The 14,575-nt window shown below is 28.4% G+C and overlaps 1 protein-coding gene and 1 pseudogene across 1 annotated transcript; both read right to left on the bottom strand.

The window, feature by feature from the left end:
• Positions 1-303: 303 nt before the first annotated feature.
• LOC132946121 (kelch-like protein 2) lies at positions 304-4,253 on the bottom strand (annotated as a pseudogene).
• A 3,459-nt stretch (positions 4,254-7,712) lies between these two features.
• LOC132946120 (uncharacterized) lies at positions 7,713-9,951 on the bottom strand. The gene is made up of 3 exons (XM_061015959.1): positions 9,468-9,951; positions 9,024-9,101; positions 7,713-8,960 (listed from the first exon to the last, which is right to left on the bottom strand). Exons 1-3 carry the CDS (start codon positions 9,682-9,684, stop codon positions 7,915-7,917), a joined length of 1,341 nt encoding a protein of 446 aa, XP_060871942.1. The 5' UTR covers positions 9,685-9,951; the 3' UTR covers positions 7,713-7,914.
• Positions 9,952-14,575: the final 4,624 nt, after the last annotated feature.

The following is a 14,575-nucleotide window of genomic DNA, read 5'->3' as shown; positions in this document are numbered from 1 at the left end:
TACTGCTTGTTTATGTTATCATTGACTAATTATCAATTTTTTACATACGCGGTAACATTTTCAAAACATTTTGATTCGTTTTGAGGTGTTTACGGAGAATTTAAAATTTCATTTTTTCTTTCTATAAATATCAACAAATTTTATCTTCACAAAAAACGTGTAATTGAATTCAAGGCTCCTGATATATTGTTACAATATCAGATATAAAATATCATTTAAAGTTCAAATTATTTAGTAGTTAAAAATGTATCTAATGTACAACTTTTATAGTTAATGATTAAAAATTTAAAACAAAGCTCCATATGAATTGGTTAAATATATATTACTTAATTCACAATAATATCATCATAATATATTCTTAGTAATATCAATAATAATATCATAGGCTGACCGAAGTCTTCGCTTAAAATCGTTTTTCTTATACAATGATATTAAATCATTGAATTCAAATTTAAAACATTCAATTACAGTGACCGACTTGTAGCCTACTGTACAGCAGAGTGACACCCACTTGCCCAGCTTTTTAAATTTAAAGTTTGATACATTTTGTCAAAATTCGAACTTTAAATGATTATAAAAAATGTGTGCCCAGTACTATGTACTAGGTACAACAAAATAAGAAAATCGCTACATGATAAATCAAGTGAATATAATTCAGTGTTGTAAAAATTTAAACTTCAAACATTTAACATTTAGAAAGAAATATTTTCTGAATCATAATCATGATTTTTACGCCTTTAAAATGTTGACCAAGTATTTTTAATATTTTTTTACTGTCGTTTTAACAATATATTAGGAACCTTAATAATTGTATTAAACTTTTGTTTTCGACTCAACAAATAAAATAAAATTTACATTTATAGAAAGAAAACTAATAAAGGTGGGCAAGTGGGTGTCGCTATGCTGTACTGTAGGTTACAAGTGTTTATCTATAATGGATGGTGTTAAATTTTAATTCTATGATATAATTATATCATTGTATAAGAAAAACAATACTGAGAGATGACACTCCGCCATTCATTAGCTATAGAAATTAAATATAAAAGTTGTAAAATTAAAAAAAAATACAATACATTTATTATCATAGAAAATAGATAAAATTGTATATAAAAAAAATGTATGTATTGTATATTATGAGATACTATAATGCAATATATGAAAACATGTATATATTGTACCAAAAAAAAAAAAATCATAAATGCTCATTAATTGTAAAATGTAGTGGTCTACTAATGGTTACTACTCTTGGTATAATCCGCATAATATTCCATTTCGCTGTGACTATGATCCAGGTATTGGTGTTTGGATTGTAACATTCTACAGAGTCCAAAACAGAAGTTTCGTTTATTCCACCGACGACATACAATAAACCATCTAATGCGGCTACTTCTATAATGAAAAATTAATTTAATTCGAAATATTCAATAAAATTTTTTTCATAAAATAAATTACATTTATCCTACAAGAAGTTACCTGCATATTTTCGAGGAAAAAACATGTCTGCTTTAGAAGTCCAAACCCCTGCACTTGGTTTGTATGCTTCAACACTACTCAGGTAGTTAAATCCATCATTGCCACCTACGGCATACAGTACACCGTATAAAACTCCTACACAGGCTCAACTGCGACGTACACACATGTTTGCGACTTGACTCCACATATCAATACTGGTATTATAACATTCAACAGTCTCTAAAACACATCTTGATCGATCAAGGTCTCCTACCTACAAAATTTAATTATTACAAATTATTAAAAATACCTCACGCTAAAAAGAAATCCCAGAATAAAATATTATTGTTAAGCACTTTCAATGAATGTGGTTGAGAACATATTTATATGAAGTTGAATAAATTAAATATTTTTATTTTTAATTACAAAATTGTATCTATTTTAAATTATCAATTTCAATTATATACAGGTACAAAAATGTTTAGAAATTAAAAATATTATTAATATAACAACTATAATACAAAATTAAAATCATAAATAAAAATATAAGTTCACCACATATTATAAAAGATCATTCAGGACTCCAGGGGCTAAAATACCGTGTCCCCTGAAAATCAAAGTGTGTCCCCTGAATAACAAATGTGTGTCCCAAGTTTTAAAACGTGTTTTTAGTATTTTTAAAAATAACAAACATTAAACGTTTAATATTTTAATTTACTAGTTACCTATTCTGTTAACTTAAGTTAATTACCTACTTATTTTTTTTTTATATTATGGACAAGTTTGTTATAAAAAAAAAAGAAGAAATGATAATGGGTCAATTCAAAGTAATTATGTACCTGCCTTAGTATAAAATAATTTAACATTAAGGTACATTTGAAAACGTATTTGAATACTTTTAAAAAAAATATTAAAATCATTACTTATATATTAAAATAAGTATTTAAATTAGTATTTGAATACTTTACAAGAACCCCCCCCCCCCCCCCTAACTACGCCTATAGCCCCAACAGGTATTATTTTTGCTGTAGAAAACTGTCAAAGCTCAAAAGTAACAGTTCAATAAATAAGTGTGTGGTGTGTCCCCAGAAATCAGATGTATTTTAGGACCTGCAGGACTCCAACAGCAAATAAAGATCTTATATAGTAGTCATATTAGATATCATACGCCATGCTTGAGTATTGTAGTCAAAAACATCTGCACTTTGTAAATAACCATCTCTATCATTGAATCTGCCTACCTTAAATTAAATGTATAATTTATTGGTACGTGCTTTTTAACAGAAATAACAATTAAACAAATAAATTGTAATTCAACATTACTTACGGCATAGATATTATCATTTATAACACCAACTCCTAAAAATGTTAGTTCAACTAACATGTCGTCAGTTTGTTTCCAACAAAGTGATTCTGAAGTTAGATCTAGTACATGAACACACTGATAAGGTGATATACCATCCATAGATTTACTACCTACATCAAATACAAAATTATCGTTAATTACGACTAGACTATGTTGACATCGGTTTGTAATCAATTCTGGTCCAAAATGCCATTGGCCGTTCTTGGATCAAACCATTCTTAACTATTTCGTAATTCAAGCTCAATTCTACCAACAACTAATATAACCTGTTATAATTAAATTATTAAATACATAGAAAAGAAAAAAAAATTATACAGAATCATACTTTTTCTCCATGTCTGGGTTTATTCCGGAAGCTTTGTGGTATAAGCTCTTCTAATTCGAGTGTATTTAATGGCTCCAATACATAATGATAACCTTGAAAATTATAAATAAATATATATCTAACATATAAATTAATTTACAATAAAAGCATATTTAAAACAATAAATATACTATAAATTAATTAGAATACATAATAATACATATTAAATGGTTACTGAAATTTTCTTCGTCAATAATAAAACATAACAATAATCAATTTTAGTTTGCCTACTTTTTCATCAGATGATACAGGAAGTCTATCACTGGATATCAACTTAACCACTTGTTCCGATGATAAAAATAGGAATTCTTTGCCACCAACAACTTCTCTAAGAATCAAAATATTACAATAATAAATTAAATGTACTTATAGAATCATAATAATAAATTATATTTCTTACGAAAAGTGTTGATGAATATATACTTCTGAACTTGTTATGAATTTTGTACAGCTATGTAAATCAGCTATAGTGTTATATGTAAATCAGCTATAGTGTTAATACCGATACAATTTGTAGGACAGAGCTGTGACTGTAAGAAATAACAACAAGCCTCTTTTACTCCTTGGAACTGCAAGAGATCTACAGCCGGTAATAAATCCTTAAGAAATAAATAACAAACAATTTAAATAATTTAGCTGTCTACGGTTGAATCAAACTTAATCTATAATTACCTGGACTTTTTCTACAGTAACCACGATTTGCCCTGTGTAAATGAAGTTTACTAAGAGCAGTAAAGCAGTATAATCTATCTGTCTTATTGCCACAAGATCATGATTCCTTTCTGCAAAATTTGTGAACATAGCATGGAAATACGGATTAGCCGCTGATAAAACCACTTTATGTGCAGTTATTATTTTGTTATCGTCCGTTTCCAGTTTAATATCACAAAGAATCTCATCACTAAAAACAAAAAATTATTATTAATATTTATCTAAGAGATAAAATCACTTACCACTTACTTGCGTAAGGATTGCAAACCTTCATATGAAGAATAATATATCATATGAAAGATGATTTTTAAACAATTTGACTGGTTTGCAACTTCTTGATTCTGGTATTAGATTTTCCATTATGAATTGTATATTAAAGTCAAGATATGAATGCCTTTAAAATAAAAAAGTTCATTTATTTAGGATATTTCAAAATCAATTATAATTATCCATAAATATCGTTAACAATCCTCTATGAAAAAATAATAAAATCAACACATTATTTTAGATTGAAATCAGAAAAAAATAATATCCAAAAGCAAAGTTTGCTGGATGAAATGCAAGGATTCTAAAATATTATGGAATAATTTTTGTACATCGTTTAACAGCATCTAATGGAATACTTATCATTTATCACTAAATTAACTGCTTCTTCAATCATTTAGGACTAAAACTACCATTTATGGTTTTTCTCACTCAGTTCTTAACCCGAGCTCTATAAGAACATTGATTAAATACAGTAGAAGCCGTATATTAGGAACACTTTGGGACCAATGTAAAATGTGTTGGTTAACTGATTGTTTCCAAAAAAGGGGAATGGTTTGATTTGTACTATAAAAAAAATGAAAATTGCATGATATCATGTACTGTTATTACTTGATCAGCCAATCTTTGAAAATTACTGTAGTCATCCAAGCGCTTTCCATATTTGAATATTCTTTATAAAATCCAATTTAATTTGGAATGAGAAATGATAAACGAACTGCGGCACCACTTACACTAATTTTTGGAAGCACATTGTATGACTTAAATAACTCACATTTCTGTGTCAAACTTATATGTTGGAGTTTAGACATTTTTAGATTTTTAGAAACACGAAACACTAGGAATGTTATGTATTATTTTCTTCTGACTAATTCTTCTGATGTAATAATAAATACATACGTTTAAAAGAAATTACACGACGGGTTTACGTGACGAAAAATTAAACCGGACGATGTATTTTTTCGTTTTGATAACATCATTGAATTATTCATTGAGGGATAAACAAAATCCTCGTTATCAGAATTAAACCGTTTCTTATCGTTGCATATTATCGGTGCTCATATCTGGATCACTTTTTTTTACGTTATGTTTATTATATGATAACGTTCTTATCACTAACTGGTGGTCCATTTGTATTTGGTTTCTAATTCTAATTAACTTTTTTTGATTTAGCCATCATTTTATTAGTTAACTCTTGTCTCTTACTTAAAATTGTGTTTTTTGGTTATAACGTTATAATTATGTCTATTAAATTAAGTAACCACGCTCGTAGTCTAACTGGGAATGTTCGGAAACGATATTTAGACAAAATACTATTGTTAAATTCTCAAGATCCACACTAGTTGTTGAAAGACAATTGTGTACTTTGGACAACAGATTTAAACTTAGTGCCTTCAATTACTTACCCTGATATTTGTAACTACCTAGTATTGACTAAAAGTGCTTACACATTGGAAGAATTTAAAGCGTACAAAAGTCTAGATGCATATAATTTTTTTGTTAGTGGTTGGGTTTCAAATGTCAAATGGACCGAGGTAGATAGCTATGTTCTTGTAGTTGCTGAAGTAAGTCAAGTACAAGAATGTATTTCTGTTTTGTAAAGATTAATTTTAAAAGTATTTAAAGGTTTCTGTTTCTCTTTACATACTTACTGGTTATATAATAGTCTATTCTATAATCAGAGATTAAAAGTGTTGTGTTGCCTAGGAATTTAACAGCAGTTTTGTTTGGTGTAAGTATAATTCTACCAAACTTTAACTACAGATTCTAAGTTAATTTATTATCACTATTTGTTCTAAGACTACTTGGCAGTTGGCACACTACTTCTTTACAACATTTGACAGATAATAAATTACAGAGGCGCCGAAAGTTGGTTTTGCCTATGATATGTTTCATAGGTAAGTAAGTGGGTGGGTGGGTGAGTGGATATAATATAATTGAAGGCAAACACCTACTTTAATAAACAATTATACCTAATTATTTATGCGTATTTTATTTTTTGAGTGTATTGACTCAAAATAAAATTGTCTTATTATGTGTTTCAAAATACATCGGCGCCCCTATAAGCCTACTGTCATTATAAGCCTATTGTCTCTACATTATTACTATGATTTTTGTTTAGCTAGCACATTCTCAAAGGTTAATTGACACTAAATTGCTGCCGTGGGTTATAGTTAAAATGAATGGCAAGATTGAAGCTGCCCATTGCTTATGTATGGCTGGATTAGGTGAATGTTGTTCACACGTAGGAGCAGTCCTTTTCTATTTGCAGCATGCATTTAATATAAAAAGTACAAAATCAGTTACAGATGTCTATGCATATTGGGCAGCACCATCTCTTGACAAATCTATCCCTAGTAAAATAAGTGAAATAAACTTTAATCATCCAAAGAACATGGCTTCCACACAATCCAAATTGAAACCAAAATCAAATTACATACAAAAGTTACCTATAACACTGAATAATTCAAAAAAATTTAAAAATTTCTTAGGAAAATTACAAACCATTAATAGTCAAGCTAGTATTTTGAAAGTAGTAACACCATTTAATTTAAAATTTGTAAAAAATAATTTTCCAAAAAGCTTAACAAATATTTTTAAAGATGAGTATGCCACATTAAGTAGAGAGGAATTAGTAGATATAGGTTCAAAATTAGATTTTTCTTTAAATGAAAATGATTGTTCTGATATAGAGAAATCCACAAAACTACAGTCAGAATCTAAAGATTCGTTTACGTATAGAAGTGGCCGTATCATAGCTTCTAGAGCCAAGGACATTTGTACTGTTAAGTCCTATGATTCAAATATTAGTCTTTTAAAAACAATATGCTATCCATCAACAAAACAGTTTAAAAGCGCAGCTACCGATTGGGGTAAAATCCATGAAATTGATGGTAGAAATGCATACATAAAAAAATTAAAAACGATCACATAAATTTTTCATTCACACTCTCTGGACTAGTAATTAATCCAAATTTTCCATATCTTGGTGCCAGTCCAGATGGAATAATTAATTGTGATTGTTGTGGGAAAGGCTGCGTAGAAATAAAATGTCCCTATAGCTTAACTAAAGACAAAAGTATAAGAAGTATGACCTATTTAACTAGTGGAAAGTTAAATAAAAATCATCAGTATTATTATCAGGTACAAACTCAGTTGTTGATGTGTGGTGTCACTTACGGTGATTTTTTAGTATGGTCATCATATGAAGATTGTTATGTAGAACGTATTCAAATTGACTATGAAATATGTGATGAAATAGTGGCTAAATCAAAATGGTTTTTTTTATGAAGCCATCTTACCAGAACTTGTAGGGCGGTATTTCACTAATACTGAAACTTTGTCAGTTAAAAATAATATGGAAGTAATGCAAAATACTGATACTGCTAAGGAACCTTATAAATATTGTACCTGTAAGGAAGACAAAGGAGGTAAATCAATTATGTGTACACAGGAGAGTTGCCCTAATCTTTGGTACCATTATGTATGTTTGGGAATTAAACGCAAACCAACATCAAAGAAATGGATATGCGAATTCTGCAAATAATAACTTCATTAAAGTGTACTTGTTTATTTAAATAGGTTTTGAATGTACATATATTTTTTTTTTAATAAAATTATAATAATTTTAACTTAAAGGTATAACTGAACTACACATATTTATTAATGCACAGCAAACCGTTACGATGGAATCTAGTAGACATGTCTCATCATCTTGATGTTTAAGAGTAGTTATTTGTACTGGACCATTTAAAATTTAAAATTTTGATCTAGTAAGACCAATAATTCGCTCAACATGAATTCTGACAGATGCAATTTTTCTGGTTTCTTCAACAGAGCATGGATGCAACTGGGGTAAACCTTTTGTAAAAGCTGGAGTCTTTAATGTTGCACAATGAAAACCAACACTTTCATTAATAGTAAATCCTCTGTCGGCCAAAACAACATCTCCTGGAATTAAATTATTTAAAAAGTTACAATTTTCAGTTATATGTTTATCGCTAACTCTACCATCCCAACCATCTGATATATATGAAATACTTCCCTGGGGAGTTATAGCTATAAGATATTTTACAGTATTTTTATTTTTATATGATGACCATGTTTGTGCCCTAGCTTTTAAATTTGATGGTTTTTCTATAGCAATCTCAAAACAATCAATAATAACAGCAACTGAATTGCCAAATATATTAAAAAATGATCTTGGCATTGTACTGCGTAGAGCTTCCCTATCTGGCCAATATATTAGATTTTTAAACATGTGTTCTAACAATATGATCACTTTCCTGAAAATAATTGATGCTGTTGAACATGTTACATTAAATCTATATCCTAAATCAGTAAATGGAACGTTTAATCTTAATTTCATTAGACACAATAAAAGTTTTTGAAATTCGTTTAATCTCTGATTATTAGCAGTAAGTCCGTGTTTAATATGATCTAATACTAAATTAAAAACAGCCATTGATTCCAGTCCTGTGTAATAAGTCAACATTTTTTCCCGCCCAATAAATGTTTTTTCACTTAAGTTAAAATAATCTACTTGATTTTGTAATTCAGAACACTTATCTCGTAAATTCTCCAACTCGTTGATATCATTTAACTTAAGGTCAGTATTACAAGCTGTTCCACTTTCTTCAGTACCATCATTCAATATATCATTTGGTACATCAATGCTCATACTGTGTTCAGAAGAATCAACCACATTTAATTGTACAGTATTTGGAAACAATTGCGTAGGTTTTAATTCCATTCTTCTACTTGCACGATTGTACCTTTTAATTGCAGGAGTAGTGGCTTTACCTAATATGAAAAAAAAAATAGTTAATTAAAAATTTAGAAAAGAAATATGAAAAAATTATTTACTTCTTCCAGAGTTATAGCCCATGCTTAAGGTTGGTATCCAATCTGGATTTTTATCATCATTGTAATTAGCTGGTTTACCTTAAAATAAAATAATTTGAAAAAAAAATCATAATTTATAATATACGTGATGAATACTTGTTTAATAATATACAACCAACCTTATATTTTGTAGTATAGTAATATTATAAAAAAATTTAACTTATACAGCAGCTATAGGTACTTATAGATTATAGTTATTATTAATTTATTCTTATGTTTGTCCACATAATCACTAATGTGTTAGTCTATTATAGATTAAATAGGTCTTATAGTCTATACTATATAAAGTAGTCAATCTGAGTTGTACAAGTATGATTATTAATTGTAGTCTGTAGATGGATAGGCAGCATATTAGTTAAAGACAAGTACCAAAGCAGTCACTAAGTAACTATTGTTTATATTTACCAGATTTAAAATGAATTGAACAAATCCTCATATTCTTCAACTGACTATCATGAACATCAGTTCTGTGTAACGCGTTAAGCCACTCTGTTCGCTGTTTTAATATTTGTGTTTTTAAATCTGAGGCAGCATTCACTTTAACCTTTGGAAACCGATAAAATGACAACGATTTGTCCAAGGTTTTGTTTCCACAACCGAAAACGGCACAAATAGTCGGCATTTTAAATAAAAGATTGAATAATAAAAACGAATTTATTAACAAAGTACAAACAACAAATTAATTCAAAGCTGAAAACAGTGAAAACGTAGCAAACTACAGCAGTATTCGTTGTTTGTTGGATCACCAATTTATGATAACACATAATTGATAAGATAACGTAATTGTTTATATACAGCCCTATTCGATTTTATTTCTCTTTTATCCGTGTTCACCGTCAAACACATACAATTTCACATACAATTTTTGTATGTTAATGAACTGAGGTCTCACCACAGATTAAGTGAAGTCTAGTCTCGCTGTGCCCCCCTCGCCACTGGCAATTATTTGACCACGTCCGTATTTACCTCCATAGAAAATTCGCTCGGCACGAATTATTTCCGAAATCGATCTAGTATCTACCTCCAAGGTTGACGCCCAGTCCGTCTGACGTCTGAACTAGACTGTTAGTGGCAAAATCAGGGCTTGCATTTGAAAAAAAATTCCGTTTTATGTTATTTACAATTAAAACGTAACACAATTTTTGTGTTTATCGTTATTTACAATTAAAACGTAACACAATTTTTGTGTTCATCGTTATTTACAATTAAAACGTTACACAATTTTTGTGTTTATCGTTATTTACAATTAAAACGTTACACAATTTTTTCGTTTATCTCATCTGTTAAAATTAAAAATAATAACTAATGCAGGTAGTTATTCCCGGATACGGAATATAATATAATCGTTTCTTAGATTTTTTCGCTTGAAATAAATGTTCCTACGAAACCAATAGTTGACCTTTTAAATAATTAGATCTTAAAATATTTCGTTCTGCGTTGTTTTTCGGTCAACGATATTCTATAAATTACGTTTTGCGTTATTTTTCGTTTAACGGTAGGTATATAATATATTTCGTTAATCGTTGTTATGTTTTGTTTTGCGGTATTTAATTTATTTTTGATCATCGCTTTTCGTTATAATTACGTTTACAAATTGCAATCGTTTTTTTGTCAAATATAACGTGTTTATAAAGTTTGCGAGCTCCGGGCAATATAATTTTCGGTGTTTTTCAAGATTTTTGAAAAACCAGTAGAACCAGACGTGTTGAGTTCATCTAGATAAATATTCTTTTATCTTTTATCTTATCTAGATAATTGAATGTATTAAACGGCTTTTATTTATTATAATTATTTATAGGTAGACAATTAAGTAATTTATTAAGTAGGTGATTTTTACTAATAAATATTTCCACGAGCTTACAGAGAGTTCCGTAAACCAATATGAAAAAAAATTATCCAATGATTTATCTAGATAAAAATTTTTTTTTTTTCATATTTATCTAGATAAATAAATAAATAATTGAGTTATCTTTAGCTAGATAACATTATTATAATTTATCTTTATCTTTATCTAGATAAAATTATATTTATCTCGGCTCAACACCGAGTAGAGCTCCCGGACATGAAAATCTCGAAAACGATTACGCTCGGTAATTTTCACTTGCAAAGCACAGGCGATACATCTGAACGCCGAATAAGATTTTTTCACAATAAGAAAATAAGAAAACATTCGTCAACCGGAGCCTCGGGGACACGAAAATTCAGGGAGATGGTGTTTTGTGAGCATTCTTGTAATTTGCGCCACTAATTTGTTATATCTAAAGACCGGATTTATATGTTTTTACATATCGTTACTGGGTCTATGCAGTCTTATGAGAGTAAAAAATGTGGATGATTAGTTCAATTTTGAATGCATAGAAAAAAGTTTTTTTTGCATATTTGAGAATATTTTATGGGTTAGAGAATATTTAACTCATTTAGCATATTTTGGAATATTTCGTAAATTGTGAGAAAAAATTTGTATTTATTTTTAATTTTAATATTACGGTACCCAGAAAAATTTTTTTTGAACATTTACAATTTTTTATTTTATCATTTCCAACTCTTACTTTAGAAACTTTAAATACCTAATAATTAACTCACTATTAATATAAAATTGAAAAAAAAAAAAATTTTAAATGCATATCAAAGTAAATATAATGATGTTTATTGATTATTTTTGCATATTTTTGCTTTTTTTTTGTATATTTTGCATATTTTAGCATATTTTTTAAATTTTTAAGAGAATATAATGAGAATATTTTATGGTTTTTTCGAGAATATTAGCATCATATTTAAGGTATTTTAAGAGAATATAAATCCGGTCTTTAGTTATATCGGTTTTTATTATTTTTTTTTAAATTAATTTAACCTACTGCAGAGGCGTGACAAAAATTAGTATTGTGTGTGGCTCGTGCGGGAAGGAAATTTCAGTCCCGGGCGAAATGCACTCGTCTTAAATAGCTCACTTTCCTCGATTGCCACACGATCATACACTACTTACTACTGTTGCCGCCGAATAGGCAATGATGATATGGCACGGCCGACCGACGACCGGCTGACCGACACACACACACACACGACACGTATTTATGTCTATATCAATTGTATTGTTTTATTTCTGTTTAATCGTGTCGGCTGTGTATTGTGAGTTATAATATTATGTAGATTAGGCGGCGCGACTCGATACCAGCCGCCGCCGTCTAGCTGGAACGAGGGTAATCATCACGGCCGCCGATACAACTATAGTTCGTTGCACACAGTCAACGATGCACAGTGCCGCAACTACGCCAATTTGGGCCTGTGTGTGTAAACAAAATTAATGGGCCCCCCTCCCTTACTTTTGAAAATTGAAAAATTAATCAATCGACTATTGTAAAATTAATTTTTCCCAATTGAAGGGCTCCGTGCAACAACGAGACAAGTCCACTTTTTTTCAAAAGTCACTTTTTGATGTTATCATATACAGATTTTTTTTCTTTACAATTGTATGCAACAACGAGACATGTCCAGTGATTATTTACGGAGTTATTGAGTAAATGGACTTGTCTGGTTATAGATATTATGAGCAAGAACCAGATAAGTCCGGACTTGTCTGGTTTTTACACAGAACTTTTGGCTATAAATAGTAAACAGTAGTATTGATAGTACTATTATGATAGTCATATTTATTGTTTTACACATTATCATTATTATAATACATATTATTGTTGAAAATATGTTACCATGTTAATTCTTGCATTTAGTTTCTATTGCTAGTTGTAAATTATTAGGCTGATTATACATTTTAATGTATTGTTTTGAAACTGCTCCATAACTGCTCCATAACGGGCATAGTGTTATTTAGTTTTTATTATTTTTCAAAATGAACTGTGATAATATAGCAAAACAACTTGAATATGATGAATCTAACTCTGACCCATCATTTGATTTTGATTTCGATGATGACACTCAAGATCCAGATTATAACATTTTTGAAAATAACGATCTCAGTGGCATACTGGCTTTTGATTCTGATCCAGAAAATAATTTTGAACCACTTTCAACATCACCCTCAGGATCAATTAATATTATACCAGAATTTTATTATTTATTGTTCAATTTATTAAAATGTTATATTCATTTTTTTTTTTGTACATAAGAAAACAAAAAGTTATCATGTTATTTATTTTGCTTTTTAAGATTTATGTTACAAGGTGATCTCTATTTTCTATTTTTTTTTGTTAAAATGGTTATATAAATACTATAAAAAATAAGTCTTTTTTGTTAAATAATAACATTTATATTATTACTAGGAAAAGTAATATACTATTTTAAATGTTATAATATGCATTTCATTTTATTGGTTATTGTTAAATTTATTGAAATGTTATTATCATTTTTTTTTGTACTTCAGAAAACTAAAAGTTATGTTATTTATTTTGCTGTATAAAATTAATATTACAAGGTGATTTCTATTCTCTATTTCTTTTTGGTTAAAATATAAATATTATAAAAAAAAGTCTTTGTTGTTATTTAACACCCTTCACAACATATCTTAAAAAGTTTAAATTATAGGTATTTAATAAAATATAACTCTAATAAAACATATAATACAATATTTCACATAATACTTGATGGATATATTTATAGATTATAGGTACCTGTTGATGGTTAAAATTGGAATAAAAAATTATTATTTAATTTTTAAAAAACCTTATAGCATACCTTATTACATAACATACTTACGAGCAAAAACCAGGTAAGTCCATATGTTTTATATTGCAATACAAATTTTATCAAATTTCATTAATTTATTTTATTGATTAGTATTATAATTATTTATAAAACTGTCATTAAAGGATTTTACTTTAGTTTTTAAGAAATAAATAAATTAATTTATGGTAAAACACAAAACAAATACAATTTTCGAAAACTTTTTTACAATTAATGAGCAAAAAACCAGGTAAGTCCATATGTTCCATACTTGCAAGATATTTTATAAGATCTAAAATTTATTTAAAATGCAAATTCACTTTACTCAACCATTTACATGTAATTCAAGATACTTATGTTGTAGTTACAAATAAAAATATAAATTTTTAAAGTTTTGGTGAAATAAAACATGTCTCCTGAACAATTTCAAAAAGTGGACTTGTCTCGTTGTTGCACGGAGCCCTTCAATTTGAAAACATACTTTGGAATTTTGAGTATTTACTCATTCAAAATAAGGTTAACATAATTAAAACGCGTGGGTACCTATAAATAAATAAATGTAATAATTTGTAGCCTTTTTTATTCATTTTAAATATAAATAATTATCAAATAACAAATAAATTAAACATACCATACATTAACAGTCAATTAGAAACTTGAAAATAAATACTGTACTCACTTAAAAAAATTATGGCTATCGTTTATTTATTATTTTATAAGTTTAATTATTCAAATAAATATCGCAACTAAGTTTTCACATGCGTTATCAAAATGGATAGCTTATTGACCGACTACAAACCACCGACCGTAGAAGACGACCCGCCTTTTGAACGTGCAAT

The sequence above is a fragment of the Metopolophium dirhodum genome, chromosome 6, assembly GCF_019925205.1.
Source record: "Metopolophium dirhodum isolate CAU chromosome 6, ASM1992520v1, whole genome shotgun sequence".
Taxonomy (NCBI): Eukaryota; Metazoa; Arthropoda; class Insecta; order Hemiptera; family Aphididae; genus Metopolophium; species Metopolophium dirhodum.
This window is presented reverse-complemented; position numbering and strand designations above follow the sequence as displayed.